This window comes from Miniopterus schreibersii, assembly GCF_964146895.1.
Source record: "Miniopterus schreibersii genome assembly, chromosome: 15".
In the NCBI taxonomy this organism is placed as follows: Eukaryota; Metazoa; Chordata; class Mammalia; order Chiroptera; family Miniopteridae; genus Miniopterus; species Miniopterus schreibersii.
The window spans coordinates 31,084,090-31,100,809 of NC_138115.1; the positions used below are offsets into that span (position 1 = coordinate 31,084,090).

A 16,720-nucleotide genomic window follows, 5' to 3' on the forward strand; every position below is an offset into this window, starting at 1 on the left:
TTTGTCTATAAAGTTTATTAGAACATAGTGCACCCATCTGTACAGCTACTGTCTATGGCTACTTTCTGGTTACAAAGGCAGAGTTGAGCATCTGCAGAGATCATATGACACACAAAAGATAAAATACTTACTACATGGCCCTTTAAAAAAAAAAAATTTATAAGCCTCACTCCTACCTCACACCATGTGTAAGAATTCACTCAAATGGATCTAAGACATAAATACAAGAGCTAAAACTATAAAAGTCTTAGGAGAAAACACCGGCATGGATTTTTATAACTTTGGATTAGGCACTGGTTTCTTAGATATAACATCAAAAGCACAAGCTACAGGAACAACAAAAAAGATAGTTTGGACTTCAAAAGACACAATCAAAAAAATGGAAAGACATCCACAGAATGGGAGAAAATGGAATATTATTTGGCAATAAAAAGGAATGACACACAGACACTTGCTACAACATAGATAAACCTTGAAAACACTATGCTAAGTGACAGAAACTAGTCACAGAAGACCACATAGTGTATGATTCCATCTCTATGAAATGCCTAGAATAGGCAAATCTATGGAGACAGAAAGTAGGTGAGTGGTTACCAGGTTCTAGGAAGACAGGGAATGGGGAGGGAGCACTGAAGAGAATGTCACCCACCCCAGGTTCACGAAGATGTTCTAAAGTTAACTGTGGTTGTCCAATCTCTAAATATAGTAAAATCACTGAATTGTACACTTCGTATGTGAGAATTGTGTGCTATGTCAATTACATCTAAATAAAGCTGTTACAAAAAAGGGAAAAAAAAGTTTACTGACCCCAGTTCTAGAAATTCTTGCTGCAAAACATTCAACTAAGGAGCTGACACTTGTATTTTTCCTATACAGAAAATTTAAGTATAAATATATTCACCTCAATAAAATTTGTTCCTCATTTATTTCAAAGGTCAAAAAATTTACTGAAGAGCTCAGTCAATAGCAGCACATATTTATTTTAAACACCTAAAACATTATTTAAAACATGTAGTATTAAATATTATAATTATGGGCTACCCAACTCTAGCTTTAAGAGAACTCAATATTAAATATCAGTATCCATACAGAATATTCCTATAGACCCTTCTATAGGCGCACAAATGTAACCTCCTTCATCTCCTCAACCCTGCTGATGACAGACTATTGACCTTATTCCTGAAGTACAACTGTGTAAGGTCTTGTGACGACAGACTTTCCACACGTAGACTGAGAGATCAGACAAGAAAGAAAGAACTGAATCTTGTTTAGTGATGTAAAGCCAGACACCGGAAGCAGGGGCTCAGGAGTCTTAAATCATGGTGCTCCGACATGACTCTGCTGCTTGTGGGCTGGCGCAGACATGCTTCCGTGAGCACTATGTCTTGTGTAACTGAGCTAATGACAGAAGGAGATGGACAATAGTTGTGTCTGGATGGAATTCTATTTGGAACTATCCTCTGTCATAACTTAAATATACTTTTGTTCTTTCTGCAAAGGAGATAAGCAACTTATTACCATAATCCAAACTCTCTTAAAACTTCTCAATTCCAGTGCAGGCTTCCCCAACTACAACTTTCCTCAAACTAGTAATATATAGGAACAATTTCAAGCATGTCAATCTTCTAATTTTCACATCATCATTTCCTTATCCTCGCCTTCTTGGACTTTGGTAAACTTCATGAAATCAGTCTCCAAGTAACAGAACTTTAATAATTTATTTAGTTCTAAGAATCTATTTTGTGCTCACCTTTGGACCTATTAGTTTATCTGCTGTCATTTTAGCAAAAAGTTCTGCTGTTTGGGCTCGAACCTGTGGATGTGTTGAATTGCAGAACATATCTAGTAAATAAATCAAAGCTCCTACGAAGGAAAAAGAGAATTAGTATTTATATTATACATTAAAAATATAACCTTTCTAATTAGTGAATTCTTTTTCAACCTTTAACTCAATGCAACTGATTTTTTCTAAAGCTGTAAGCCTTACAAAGCATTCTTCTAGTTTACAGAAATATCCAAAGCAGCTTCATCATCACTGAGTATGACTGGACGAGAAAGCACTCCACACATTACCTTTTGCCATTGCTTCTTTGATTATTTTTGTACTTGATGTCAAAGCATAAAGAGTTTCCAGAACAAGCTGACGACCTGCAGAGGAAAAGACATTTCAAGGAATGCCATCGCCAGGAAGCTTACATTTACTGGGTATCACTTCTGAGCCAGGCACTGAACTAGGTGCTCTAAACAGGATATCACACTTCTATCTTCACAATACCCAGCAAGATGGACATTATCATGGCCTCGTTATGAATGAGGAAGCTGAGGCCCGGTTTAACCGGTCCACGGTTTTGCATCCAACGCGTAGTATAGCTCGGTTTTGTATGGAGGCCAGTCTGATTCCAAAGTGCACATTCATAACCAACTGCTATACTGTCCTACCTCTCACTGTTCACTGCAAAAACAAAATCTTCTCACATCCTGACACCAGAGGACACTCTAATCAGGCATCTAAGATTTTCATCTGGTAGTACTGTCTTAGAGAAATGCACAGGAAACAGTGGTTGCAAGACACTATTCCAATCTAAGACTTACTAGAATCCTTCTGGACCCAGTGCACCTCCCACTCCTTGTCATGGAATTATACTGGGCTACTGGACTAGAGTCTTCTACAGCCAAATGGCAATGAGAGACAGGTGACCAAAGAAATAAAGAGCTGGCAAAGAGGTTGGAGACTGCCAAGTATTAGGCTGAGACTGAAACAACAAAGGGTGATTATCTGGACTGGACTAAGTTACCAGGCAGGAGAACAATACTAATTAATACATGCCGTATTAAAAAAATTCAGGTTGGTATATTTTTAAAAATTGACCTCATTTTGGTGACAAGAGTCTCTATTAGCATTAAATCATTAAAGGACAAATAATGCAGAATTCAACTCTAGGCTAACCACAGGGTAATTTTTATCTTCAGTACTTTTTTCTATCATCCAAGACCAACTGTATTTGTTAGTAAACCATGGAATATTAGTCAATCCTCAATTACTCATGTGTAGTTTATACTCAGCAAAATGAAATCCCTGTTATTTTCTTTTGCTTTTAGAACTCTCTCACCTCTGACTTTCAACTTTTGATAGGAAAACTGCAAAATACTTTTATTAATTTAATGGTAAAACATAATTAGGAAGACAAATCTAATATAAAGAATAGCACTGAAAATATTTTGAAACCAAAACATGGGTAACACGATGTTGGCAGCTCTGTGCCATCTGCATAACCGCTCTCCTCTATAGGTTGGCCATGCAATGGTTCCCAAATTCCACTTGTGAATATACGTACTCGATGGTAACGAATGCAGAAGAGCCAACAAATTGGACAGAACCATTGATTCAGCAATATTGTTGACACAATCTTGGTTAGATGTCACTATATTCACAACCTGTAAATTAATCAACAGGTTAGTAAGAATTCTGGAAATAATTTCTGACCTAAAACAAATTAAGTCAATTTAGCCAGACCTACAAAATACTTAAGGCTTCACAAAAGTGAGAAAAAGGTTTGGAGGACAAAACATTCAATATTTAGAGAGAAGTTTAATTTTAAAAGACTGGTTTTGACCTTTTGGGAAATAATAAAAGTGTTAATGCTCATGTCTACATTGTGTACATTAGCTTCGTATTAATTTAGAGGTAGGAACTCAGTAAAAGGATCTAACATATATTTTAGCAGCAATTCACAATCCTGAGGTTTGTTAAAAAGCCTTCAGCCCTACATGCTGCAGAACTAAGGTGTACACTGCGCTGTTTCCCAGTTACAGATGCAGGGCTGAGAGTGTTGGGAAGACGATGATCCTCACTACTGGGACTTGGTTTAAGTAAATTAATTCAAATTTTAAAAACATATTCACTTGGCTTAATAGTCAAAATGAAAAAAACCAGACACATGTAAACTTCCATTCAGCTGCAGGTGGTGATTAATCAAGGCTCAAACCAAACACAGAAAGTGGCAGGAAAGGTAACATGCTTAGTACAACGCTCTTTTACCTCCAAAGCCAACTGCTGCACTTGACCAGCTCCGTGGACTCGGAGAAGAGAAAATATTAATTTAAAGTGCCCAATGCATTCACTTTCAGAGCCTAGGGAATAAGAACAAAATGTTTATTTTTCTATTTCCAAGAGATGTCCTAAATTGCAAACCTCCAGAAAACCAATACACACTGCTGTTTACTGTCAGTTATGAGTCTCTAATAACCTTTCCTCAATGTTTGTAGTGTGAGGTAAATAAAATATCTCTAAGCTGCAGTAAATCTTAAGCAAAGAGTAAGCTATTAGCGTTCCCTATGTCTTTCTTGTTGCCATTTCCATCCCCACTTCTAGCCTCAGGCTGAAAACAAGAAATTTAACAAATAGAACCCAAAAATAAAAGGTGGTAATTACATTCTTTATCTCTAGAGCTTAGAGCTATGACCACCCCCATCTACCTCGGCCTAATTATATTTTGGGAGCGTGTGACATCATTTGGCTTTTAATTAAGACTGAGTTAGAATTTTGCCACCTGAGGACTACATTACAAATAAACAACGATATGCATATTAAAGGGCTACTTGTGAAAATATGTAAATTTAAACTGTATTTCCATTCCTATCCACCTCGAATCCCAATCGTACATATTCACTAAAATTTTGTTGTAAATGAAACAAAAGCATTAAACATTAAGGTTTTGTTCAGCATATATTTCCTTTTATTATACTGTAACATATAGTATAATTTGTAATCTTTTGAGGCTCCATAAGATAATTCACTATAATCCCTAAATTCATTTGTAAACGACTTCTTAACAGGTGAGAATTATCATAAGTCCATCAAGGACACATAAATCATACTTCTAAATTACAAGTGACCATGTGATCCTGATACATGAACTTTACAGATGTGATCAAAATAGAAATTTTTGTGCAAGCCCTTCCTCAATTTTTATAAGTTCCAAGTCAACAGCCTGCTTTGCTACAATTACTTTGTACCTAATACACCACTAGTAATGTTCTACTATGCCAACTCCACACAATAAAAAAATGAAATTTTCCTCAGAGTTTTTAACACTGCCTTTAATAACATCCCAATGTATACCATGGAAATGACTAATTTTCCTAACACGATTTAATTACTGTTGTTTTATTGGAATAATCTGTTTGCAATAAACAAAAAAAATCAGAATTTTAATATTGTAATACATACTGAAAAGAGCAAAAAAGTACCTGAAAGATAATTATTAAAAGTAACTTAAATTCAATTTGTATTGTTTTAGGTTTTATATTCTACATTTGTTATAAAGCTAGAATTGGAAGAAGCATTCAGATTTTCACTCATCTACCTCCCCGGAGTCAGGCAAGAGTGATAATGTTTTTGGAACTATCCTCTTAAAGATGTTTTAAAATGAAAATGCTCACATTTTTATCATTTCAAATTTTATACAACAAAAACTTCAGGCAGTTTTTCAAAAATGTGAATATCCACATGCACATGGCATTGTGTTAAGGACCAGAAGAGGCAACAATTAGATCACTTTATCCACCATCAGGTTATTCTGCCCTTTCAATTCACTGAGATTCTTACAAACATGGTGTCTTGACCTCTCTTTCCAGCCTCCTGTTTACAGATAAAAATATGGTGAGGTCAAGTCCTCTTAAAGTTATATCAGGTATAGCATTATAACTAAGTAATTTTCCCTGATAAAACTGAGAATTGGATTTTCTGGGACCTCTACTATAAAGATCTACGTGATCAAGGGTATAGTCACACACCTGGATTATACTTTATGACATTTCTCAGAGCCTCCAAAGCCATTTCCACTCTTGGCAAGCGGTCTCCGTGTTGCTCTGACTCCACTTTTGCCGCATGCGTGATAGCCATGAATGTATGGAGGTACTGGGCCTGGGAGCCTATGTAATCCAAGAGACTTGCAGCAAACGCTTTTGGAACCTGAGTGGAGAAATATTTATAGACATGTGTGCCCTCAGAAATAACTTATAAAAACAACAAAGACTCAAGCTATGAAAGTGATTAAATTATACATACACATATATACAACTATTTGTAAGCCTTGGCCGATATGGCTCAGAGGGTAGAGCATCATCCCCTGCAGTGAAGGGTTGTGGGTTCGATTCCCTGGTCAGGGTACATACCCAGGTTCTGGGCTCAATCCCCAGTTGGGTGCGGTATAGGAGGCAACCAATCAATGTTTCTCTCTCCCCCCTTCCTCTCTCTCTAGAATCAATGGTAAGAAAAACATCCTAGCGCGAGGATTTAAAAAAAAAAAAGGGCGCAGGCGGGATAAAACCCAGTTGTACTATGAAGTGTTTCTCAACATTTTCTGTCCCAATATATTAGAGATCAGATACACTCCCATCAGTACTTTAGTATAACAATTCTGAGATTAGAGTATATCTTCTCTTTGCCAATAATTAATAACATTGTGGTTATATATTTATATTTAAGAATTATACATATTTAGAATATAAACTCAAAGAATAGCTTTCAAAGAGTTTATAAATCACTGGATTCATTCTGCTTAAGAGCTAAATGACACACATTATGGTTTAGTAAATTCCTTTTTTGCTAAGAGCAAAGTCTAAAACAAAGCTTCACTTCTTCCCTCCTTATAAATCAATCAATCACCAAATCCTCCTTGCCATCCCCTCCAAATAACACACAAAACAAACAAACAAAAAACCTACAACAAAATATTCCTACATGATCCCCAAACACTAAGCAGCAGCAGCAGCAGCTCCTCATTTGCTTCTGGAAGTGATTAGGGAACATCACAAGAGATGAGGTGGTGTGACCCCAATCATCTTTAAAAAATCTTTGTTCTCCGTCTATATTTTCTTATTTTCTTCTAATACTCAGCCAGAGAAGGACTTCTGTCTGGTGATCTGATATTCTATATGATGGAGCTGAGTGTGTAAGTGGCCTTGCACTTCCATAAGAGACTAGGAAATTGAAGGCATATATACATGACACAGTAGATAGTAGTATGCATAACATAAGGAACAGCTGGGCAAGGAATAACTTACTAATGAATCCATAAAATTAAATTCTTCAACATTCAAAATAAAGAAGCTCATAAGTTATCAATGGTTACCCCATCACATAGCCAGGCTGGTATAAATCATCTGGCAAAGAACAGGAATTATTTTTATGTATATAGCATGATGAACAAGTAGCTTTCAATAACAAATGAGCAAAAGTATCAGACAAAACTAAAAGTAGAGAACTTACCTCTAGCTGGAAAGTAGGGACTTCGTTATACACTCTAACAAAAATCTCGCCTACAATAAGTTCTTTGGCGTGATCACTATAGACAAATTCTGATCCGTAAGTTTTGTCACAATCACCCTTTTAAAAAAAGAAAATAAGACTGTTAGATATGAATCAGAATCATTAGTGTCTGGTGTATAAATCTATCCACATATTCAGCTTAACAACTTAACATATAAATAGCTTAAAAGACTCATTCATTTTCCAGAGAGAAAAAATGTGGTAGGATACACATACAGCATTGATTGCAATTGTAAGGTTTATTAACCAATAATGTGGACTTTGGAATAGGAGTAGAGTTGTTATTTTTCTAGTCCAAAGATTAATATTATAACTCATTTAAAAATTTTAAAAGATCACAGAGGTCAGCCAATGAAGTGTCTTGGAGCTAGTGCTCATAAAGTATGATACTTGGCTCTTCTCACTCCATTCAGCCTGCACTTGGCCTAGTCAGATATGGGGTTATAGAGCTAAGTGAACACATTTGGACTGGTCTTAAAAAGTAATACATTAAACAAAGTGCTGGAAAACAGGGTCTCTGAATAGGTTGATAAACCAGGAAGTTTCCATTTAAGGAAAAGGCATAAAAGAGGAATGGGAAAGCCCTGGCCGGGTGGCTAGGTTGGAGAGTCATCCATACACCAAAAAGGTTGTGGGTTCGATTACCAGTCAGAGCACATACCAAGGTTAAGAGTTCAATCCCTGGTTGGGGCATGTACTGGAGGCAACCAATAGATGTTTCTCTCACATCACTTTCCCTCTCTCTATCCCCCTTCCTCCCTCTAAAAATCAATAAAAACATATCCTCAAGTGAGGATTTAAGAAAAAGAAGAAAAAAAAGAGGAATGGGAGAAAAAAGTCCCGATGAAGATTAAGGTTGAAATCATACAGAATTTAGGTGGGACTAAAATAACATGTAAAAGTACACAATAAACTGTAAAGTGCTGAAGAAAGAGAAGATGTCTCTGGTAAAACAATGGGCCATATATAGAAAACCAAGACTTCTTTTCCCTAGCTTTGCAATTCTCGAAACTTCCATCTATAAAGAGCTCTGAACAACTATCATAAAATGAGTCCAAAAACAAATTTTGAATAACTGAGGACATAATAGTGATGGTTACTCTTTAATAAATACCAAATTTGCAAGCATAATTATCTTTTAAACTGTCAAGACCCAACCATCTAGTGTATGTATCATCCAGTCTTTCTCCTTATTTCCCATCCTACTGGTGTTTTTTGTTGTGTTGTTTTTAATAGTTTAACAGCTTCTCCACTGGAAGGTGTCAGAATAGGAGAAATTATTCAATTCTGATACCAAAAAGCAATTTGGATTTACTGGGGAAAAGAGGCTGAAGAGAACAATTAAAGCAGGGCTTCTGGGTACAAAAACTAGTTAAAATAGAAGATAGCTACATATAAGTGATAACAAAAACAAAAAATCCTAATGTATTACTAAACACAGTAAGAAGTGTTCTTAAATGGGCCAAATACCAGGTGGCAAAAAGTTATATATAAACTTGATTAACACCAAAAGGAGAAACAATGGGCTTCTGTTTTGTCAATATTAAAGTTACATTTCCAGAGATTCCATCAGAGTAAGTTACCCAAGAATTTTATAAAACAGTAACTTACTTTTTTAATCATGTTTTCTTGTTGGGATTCAAGAAATTCAAGTAGTTCTGCCCTTGTAGAATTGTTCCATATCAAATAGGGGTTCTCTGTGTTGCTGTTAAGCATCTTCAAAATCTAAGAGACAGAATAAGTTTTGCAACATTTAGAAAAAAAATACTGAAGTTATCATTCATTATAACTGTCTTAAGTATAATGGAGCTCAATAATAAGGATCTCAAAAATTCGAACAAGTTAGATAATATTACCCATTTGCACCTGAGAAAAAGCAGGGCTGAGAGCAGGCGAACTATTTGTTCTGGGTCTCACAATCCTTAAGTGGTGAAAAGGAGGCTCAAATTGGAATCTGTTCAACTTCACATGCTTAACACTGGCTGTACTTTGGTGCAAGTCACACAAGATATTTGTGTTAAAGCATTTAATAAGCACTCAGTAAACATAAACTTAAAAAGAATCCTACTGCCTTTATACACATATATTTGAAAACAAAATCTAGGTCTTTATGAGGCATACTCCTAGGAGGGGAAGTAAAATGTATGGGCAGAGTCGGTTCCGATTTTCTTGGCCAAGCCCTGATTCAAAACTGAAGGAAGTGGTTCTGCAGGCACTGCTTCTGAAGGCTTCCCTGCCCAGTGTGCCTTCCCTTCGCTTAGCTCTCCTCGACAGTAGACATACACAGAGGCATTTGACTCTCCTTCGTATGTTTTAGTAAAATTTTACATTTTACATTCACGAGCTCTATTCCAGGAGGAAAGCAGCGGGTTATTACGTCCATCTTATACAAAGACATCCAACCCTTGTTTCCAAAATGTTAAGTAAAATGACTGAAAAAATGTATCTGTAGGAAAACTGTAAAACTTTAAGAACTACAAGTTTAAAATAAGCACTGAATGAGTCTAGGTGAAGTTCAGACGAAGATTTTGAAATGCTAAATGGTGTTTTTTTGCTGTAGTAGTTAATCAACAACTTATTTTCAGTCAGCAAAACCCATCACGTTAACAAACATAAAGCCCAGAGAAAGAACGAAGATCAAGGACGGCATCTAACGCTCTCCCCTTAATCAGAGGTGCTGGGAACAACGCCCCGCGCTGAAAACAGGCCGAGCAGGTCGGATGAAAAGCAATAAGCTGTTATAAATTCCAAAAATACACTTAGAACCCTGAGGACTTTTTCCTCACAAAAATATTAGATAATCACTAGAGAACACAAAATAATATAAAAATAGCCTACAATTTTGCCACTCAGGGATAATTACACTTAAAACATATTGGTACAGATTCATCCACCCTTTCATTTCTTTTTAATACCAGAATGGGAGCTGGTCTTTTCACTTGAAATACTTTAAACATGTTCTAATGCCTTTAAATATAGCTTTATAATTTAAAGTTTCACAATAGTATGTTTAATGGATTTCTATAGGGTTAAATCTCTAATGCTACAGTCATAGGTTGTTCCTCAGTGAGCCTCACAAAAGAGGCCAAAGTGGGGAGATCTGCCAAGGTCATGCTTATTTTTGTCATGAATGTGTGTGTGTGTGTATTTACTTTTGGGATTTCAAACCTTGGTCTAAACAAGTTATAGCTTATGAGAAACAGCTAAAAATAAATTCTGGGTCTTCTGCCTCTCAGTCCTCTGCCTATTGGGAAACACCATTCCAAGTTTCCTCTCTTGTCCTGTCCCTTTGTGACTCAAGATTAGTTAAGAATTATGGTGGCTCTGCCCTGGCTGGGTGTCTCAGTAGGTTGGAACATCGTCCGGTGCACCAAAAGGTTGCAGGTTCTATCCCGTGTCAGAGTGGGTTTGGCTCTCTCACATTGATGTATGTTTCTCTCTCTCTCTCTCTCAAAATCAATTAAAAAACACATACATATCCTCAGGTGAGGAATAAAAAAAAAAAAAGAATCATGGTAGCTGCACAAGTGAGAAAAATGCAGTTAATTTATCCTTACAGAAAGACTGCACTTGTAGAGATAATATCATTAGCATCGATCCACAATAAACTGAATTTCTTGGTTGAGAACAAGCATGTAAACGTTTTCAATTTTTAGTTCTCCTGCAGCAATCAGCTTTGTTATGTTCCTGCATTACTTAAAGGACCTTGCAATACTCATCAAAACTCATCAACACCCAGGCTACCTCTGAAGCACCTACCTCAGTAGCACTGACCACAGCGAGTTTCCTAGCAACGTAGGGTGTCAGCATGCCAGACAAGCTTTTCCTTATGGTGGGGTTTTCCGGGGTTGCTTGTTCTCCAGGCAGATACCCTCCAAGGCGGCTGAGAGCTTGGACACTCAGTTTGGCAAGGCTGTTGGCTACTTCCTGTTTAAAAAAATTAAGACATTAAAGTAGATCTGTTATCTTACAGATAACACAGTAACTTTGTGAACTCAAACTGTATGGAACATATGTTAAAAACAGCAGTGTTAAAGTTACCTGCTGGTTTGTTTCTTCGCTTTTCTGAATGCCACTCTCTTCTAGTGTGTAGTCGTAATTAAACAGATAACCAAGCATATACCACAAAATTCCAGCCTGAAACAGGTGTGTCTGTAGCCAGAAATCTACAGCAAAAGAACTGACACACTCTACCCCAAGAGCGGCCACCCGTGGAATGCTCTGAGAGAATAAAAAAAATGGAATTGATTAGTTAAAAAGAAGCTCCCAAGAGAAACTGGATGTGAATGTGTGTCAATCTAGCTATCTTATTATGCAAAATATTTACCTCCTCTTACATTTTCATTTCCAATATCCTTTAAAGCCTAAAATTAAAAGTGACCCTATGACAAAACACAGAATTATTATCTTTGAGACTAACGCTCAAAAACTTGAGAATACTTTTCATTTCATTTCTTGAAGTTTTAATTTTTAAAAATACTGACAAGGCATTAACAGTAACTCACATGCCAATGAACTTAAATTTATCAATATCTTTAGTGCAGGTATACGAATTTACTTCTCTGTATCAAAGCTTGTTCTTACTAAATACTTCTAAGAACATCAAGTAAATATAATTGAGGACATATTTTCATCAGATCCCTTTATTTCTAGTTGCCTTATCCAGCATCAACACCCCAATCCTATTCTACTCCAATACAACTCTCACTCTGTCTAGTCATCTAAGAAATCTCTCTCCTTGCCTCAGCAGTACTAGATTAAGGGAAAACAGTAAGCTCTCAGATCCCTAAAGGCTTTCTTCCCTCGAGGCAGTGACCTGGCTAAGTTTCAGGTTTTATGTGGTCCTTTACTTTCATTAGATTTATTTATTATCTCTTTCTTCCCTGCCTTTCTCCTAATGTTCAGATGAGACCCATTTCTCTTTAAACTATGTCACTCTAGTCTTATTCTTTGTGGGCCAGCTTAGGAACAAAAGCCTTCACTTACAGCAATGCTTCTGTGAAAAATGCTCTTAAGAGATCCAAACAATTTACTTAAAAATAATTAGGGGTTTGCCCTGGCTGGGTGGCTCAGTTGGTTGGAGTGTCATCCCATGTACCAAAAGGTTGCGGGTTTGATTCCTGGTAAGAGCACATGCCTGGGTTGCGGGTTCGATCCCCACTAGGGGCATGTGTGGGAGGCAACAGATCAATGTTTCTCGCATCGATGTTTTTCACTCTGTCTTTCTCCTTTCCTCTCTCTCTAAAACTCAAACATATCCTCAGGTGAGGATTAAAAAATAATAATAACAATAACTTGGGGAAAACAACTTGTTTATAAATTGGAGACTGGCTACTAAAAAAGAAGACCCACTGCTGACTCTACCCTGAAAGCATGACAGATGACCTCTACCTTGCCAAAATACAGCACCCGACAGAGATCCTTGATGATGCCAGGCATTTCTGTAATCTTCTCTCGGCATTCTTCAAACTGAGCAGCCACACTGTAGCATTTACTTATGTGTCCACACACCTGCAGACAACGTAACAAAGCAAAAAAGAGTCACATGTGCATTCCTTGCTTTAGACAGTAGGAATCAAATCGGCAGAGATTCATGAATAATGCTTAATGATATATATAGTGCTTTAAAATTAAACAGAATATTTCTATTAAATCACTAGTATTTCTGGTTAAGATTTCCTGTAGATGCAGGGTTGGCACATCATGGCCACTATGGTACATGGGCCAAATCGACCATGGCCTATCTTAGATGGCCAGGGAGCTAAGAATGGTTTTTACATTTTTAAAGAGTTATAAAAACACACACAAAAATAGTCAAGATGTAGCCCGAAAGCCTCAACTGTTTATTCTCTGGCCCTTTATACAAAAGTTGGCAGGCCTCTGGATTGAAATGCTTTTACCCAGCGTACTAACACGGGAGAATGGGAATTCTATCTGTGCCTGCACTCAGAGGCCTGCACTCAACCGCTCCACGTTCTACGTGTGGTGGGCCACATAAAGGATGCGTCCTATAACGCCCTTAATAAATCCCTGACGGGTTTCCATCAAGTGTTCAATGATTGTAACCATAGCAGAAAATAAGCCCATTAAATACTCGAGAGGGGGAGGGAAGTAGAAAAGGAAAACAGGGAGGGGTGGCAGATGAGTGAAGTAAGAATGGCCAAACAGCAAATATGTGACACTGGGTAATGAGGACATACGGGTTCATTATACTATTATCTAATGTAAGGGGAAAAAATAAAGCCAATAGATCACAAGTGATTTAGTGCAGTGGTTCTTAAAGTGTGATACACAGACCATCATTATTACCTGAGAATCTGATTTAAAAAAGCATATTTTCAGGCCCCTACCCCAGACCCACGGAATCAGAAACTCTGTGGGTAGGAGATGGGGAGGTGTGGCTTGGCAACCCATGGTTTAAAGAGCCCTCCAAGTGGTTCTCATAGATGTTCAAGTCTGAACTACAAGTATAGTGTAATTTTCTTGGAACCATATGTTTAGCCTCACCTGTACTGACATGTCACTTGGTTTACTAGAACGATTCAAGACAGCCACACAGCGACTAAATGCCTCTTGTAACACCTGCAGAGAAAGAAGCCAGCCATTAAGTTCCCATTCTGACTTAAAGTCTGAAAAGCCTTTTCTAGTAGTAATAAAATATTAACAATCCTTCAATATTAGATACCTGAATAAGTAAGTGGATGCTCAATTAATATTTGTTAAATAAACAAGTAAACAAAGGACTCCTAAAAGTTTCTTTTCAAGTGGTCCCAATAAGCTACTTTTTAAACAATAGTAAGTTCACCAATTTTGAATCTAATACTTTCCAACTCACATTATCAAATAAAGCTCCATTTCTACCTTTAATTTGGTACAAGAATATAGGGACTATAACATTGTTATCTGTTGGCATAAATTAAACAAATTATATCAACTGCATTTGTACTTGGTGAATTCTCTATTACCAAGTCATACAATGTGCCTAGACTAGCTTGAAGGTAACCACAAAGGTCGTTCCTATCACCTCAATTCCATTTTCCCTTCGGAGTTCTTCAGCATTGAGGGCTGAGCAGTTGACAGTGTGGAAAGCCAGCTCTACTGCAGCAGGCAACAAAGGTGATTCTTTTGAAAAGAGGAGGTCATCTGAAGTCTCCATTGTTATAGTCCTAATCAGCATGGGGTATCCTGCATATTTATAAGGCTGTAAATCTGAAATAACCAAAGATTAGTGTTGGGGAGATAACAAGGAAAACAAAAACTGATCATGCCATGGCTTTAAGTTAATTTTGACACTCTTCAATTACATTGCCTTAAAAAAAAAAAGATAAAATATTCAACATCTTAAATGTCTCCTAATTAAAACAATTACAAATCCTTTGGATCTTTTATTTTTCTAGCAAACTCATTTGGTTGATTTCTCTAAAATGTTTCCACCAGTAAAAGAATATTTTCTGGTAGATTAACTGATTTTAACGTTTGATCCTCTGCAGAATATCAACTTTCTGTGTTGTCCGTGTGATCTTCTCACCTGATCACAGACATCAAGATATAGTCAACACACCAGAGACTGTATTAACAATCATGACATTCATACTTCTTTGTAAAGAAAAGAGTGAAAGACATTTGACTTAAATGAGAGTATTTTATATTCTACTTTCTGAATAACAAGTGTTCTTTTCTATTTCACCAGTTATTGTAAAAGGAACATTTGAAAATACTGAATATAATTTGTTCTAGAAATACAAAAAAGAAATAATTTATTAACTGTATTTGGCTAATTTCATGTTTTAATAAATAAACTGAAAAATAAGAGCTGAAAAGTACAGACGCCCAATTGCTCTGTTCTTTTCACTAACCTATAAGGCAGGAGGAATATAAAAATTGGCTGTGACTTTATAAGTGACCCTATAATCCCACTTGAAATCAGCATAAAGTTTTTGCCTTTGAGTATGACTGATGATCTGCCTTACATTAACTCATTTCTAAAATGGCTTTAAAAAATAAAACTTCTGAAACTGGTCCTAGTAATCCTAAGATATACACATATATATGTAATAATAAAGAAGAGTGAATACATTTTAAGCCTATCAGATCAGGTTCCCCCACCCCAGAATTCACTGGGTATAAACCTCCCAGGGAAAAGTGGAAAATACAGCTTGACAAAACAGTCTGAGCTTGGTAACAAACCAATGCTGAGCCACAACTGCACCTCACCTTGTGGCTAGTACAGAGTTATCAGCCATTAAAAAATAACCAATGGTTTGAAAAAAGACATCTTTAAACTCATTCTAATTAGTAATAAATGCCACATAAATAAATGCTTACAAATGTGTTCAATTCATATGCAAAAGTGAGTGAGTTGCTACTCTTTAATGACCCAATTGCTAGATCCTCATGCTGTCCCCTTAAATATGTACTTAAACTACAACTTTGCTTGTCTTCAATAAACCAACACTCCACCTGCTTATGTCAGATTCCCCGTCCTCTCTTCCTTTTCTCCCAACATCACCCTTCAGAGCAAATGGATCTCCCACTTGGTGCTATAAGCCAAGTTCAGTACCCAAGCCAATGGACACCTGCCATATTGAACCTAACTCCCCACAACAGAGTCTTAAAAGTTTTTAACATACTCCCAGCTTTTTGGCTGCCACTGTGAGGGTTACTGCAAATGGCCTACAAACATGCTGGAAATTCCCAACAACCCTGTACTGTGCCATCACAACTATTTAATTTATATAACAGTGTTTTTCAAACTGAGGTTTTTGACAGCTACCGTAGGAAGTAAGAGGTATGATGGGAAGTATACAATTATTTGAAAAGTTTCTATCGCTTTTTAAAGACCAAAACACTCTTGGCAATTTCAACCTTTAGAGGCTTTTGGAGTTATGATAGGCAGAGTCTTTTATATGTGATTTAAGAACACTGAGTCATCCTTCAATCTAACACTGCCAGATCCCTTTCAGATCTCAATGTGTTTGCTACTAAATGGCTAAACATAAAAAATAACCAAGTACTTCCACAGAATGGAAATGTCCTTTAGGAAGGAACGATGAAAACTTGCTGGAAATGCAAAATATTGAAAACACAGCTAAGAAGTGGAAGGTATAAAATAAACATTTTGGGCCTTCCTATGAAAACCTACCCTATTGCTGTATCTAAAATACAATTTCAAGAGCCTTTTGCAATAATAATTATAAATCTAGTAAAATAAGCTGTAGAAACAAGTAACATGGTAGAATTAACTGGAGGGTAAATTAAAATTTAAAAGCAACACATGCCTGCATGGCTAGCATGGCTCAGCAGGTGAGCATTGACCTATGATCCAGATCAGAGTTTGATTCCTGCTCAGGTCAATCCCCAGTAGGGGGCGTGCAGGAGGCAGCTGAT

At 36.8% G+C, this 16,720-nt stretch overlaps 1 protein-coding gene across 2 annotated transcripts in view; it reads right to left on the minus strand.

Moving 5' to 3' along the window:
- DNAJC13 (DnaJ heat shock protein family (Hsp40) member C13) overlaps positions 1 to 16,720 on the minus strand; it is a 95,525-nt gene that overhangs the window by 13,937 nt on the left and 64,868 nt on the right. For both annotated transcript variants that reach the window (XM_081159902.1, XM_081159901.1), the window contains 12 exons: positions 14,358 to 14,542; positions 13,841 to 13,915; positions 12,725 to 12,844; positions 11,375 to 11,554; positions 11,093 to 11,260; positions 8,945 to 9,058; positions 7,274 to 7,390; positions 5,797 to 5,974; positions 4,040 to 4,131; positions 3,336 to 3,435; positions 2,074 to 2,148; positions 1,751 to 1,863 (listed from right to left, as the gene is read on the minus strand). In XM_081159902.1, the coding sequence (XP_081016028.1) occupies positions 1,751 to 1,863; positions 2,074 to 2,148; positions 3,336 to 3,435; positions 4,040 to 4,131; positions 5,797 to 5,974; positions 7,274 to 7,390; positions 8,945 to 9,058; positions 11,093 to 11,260; positions 11,375 to 11,554; positions 12,725 to 12,844; positions 13,841 to 13,915; positions 14,358 to 14,542 (1,517 nt within the window). The remainder of the gene's footprint in view (positions 1 to 1,750; positions 1,864 to 2,073; positions 2,149 to 3,335; positions 3,436 to 4,039; positions 4,132 to 5,796; positions 5,975 to 7,273; positions 7,391 to 8,944; positions 9,059 to 11,092; positions 11,261 to 11,374; positions 11,555 to 12,724; positions 12,845 to 13,840; positions 13,916 to 14,357; positions 14,543 to 16,720) is intronic.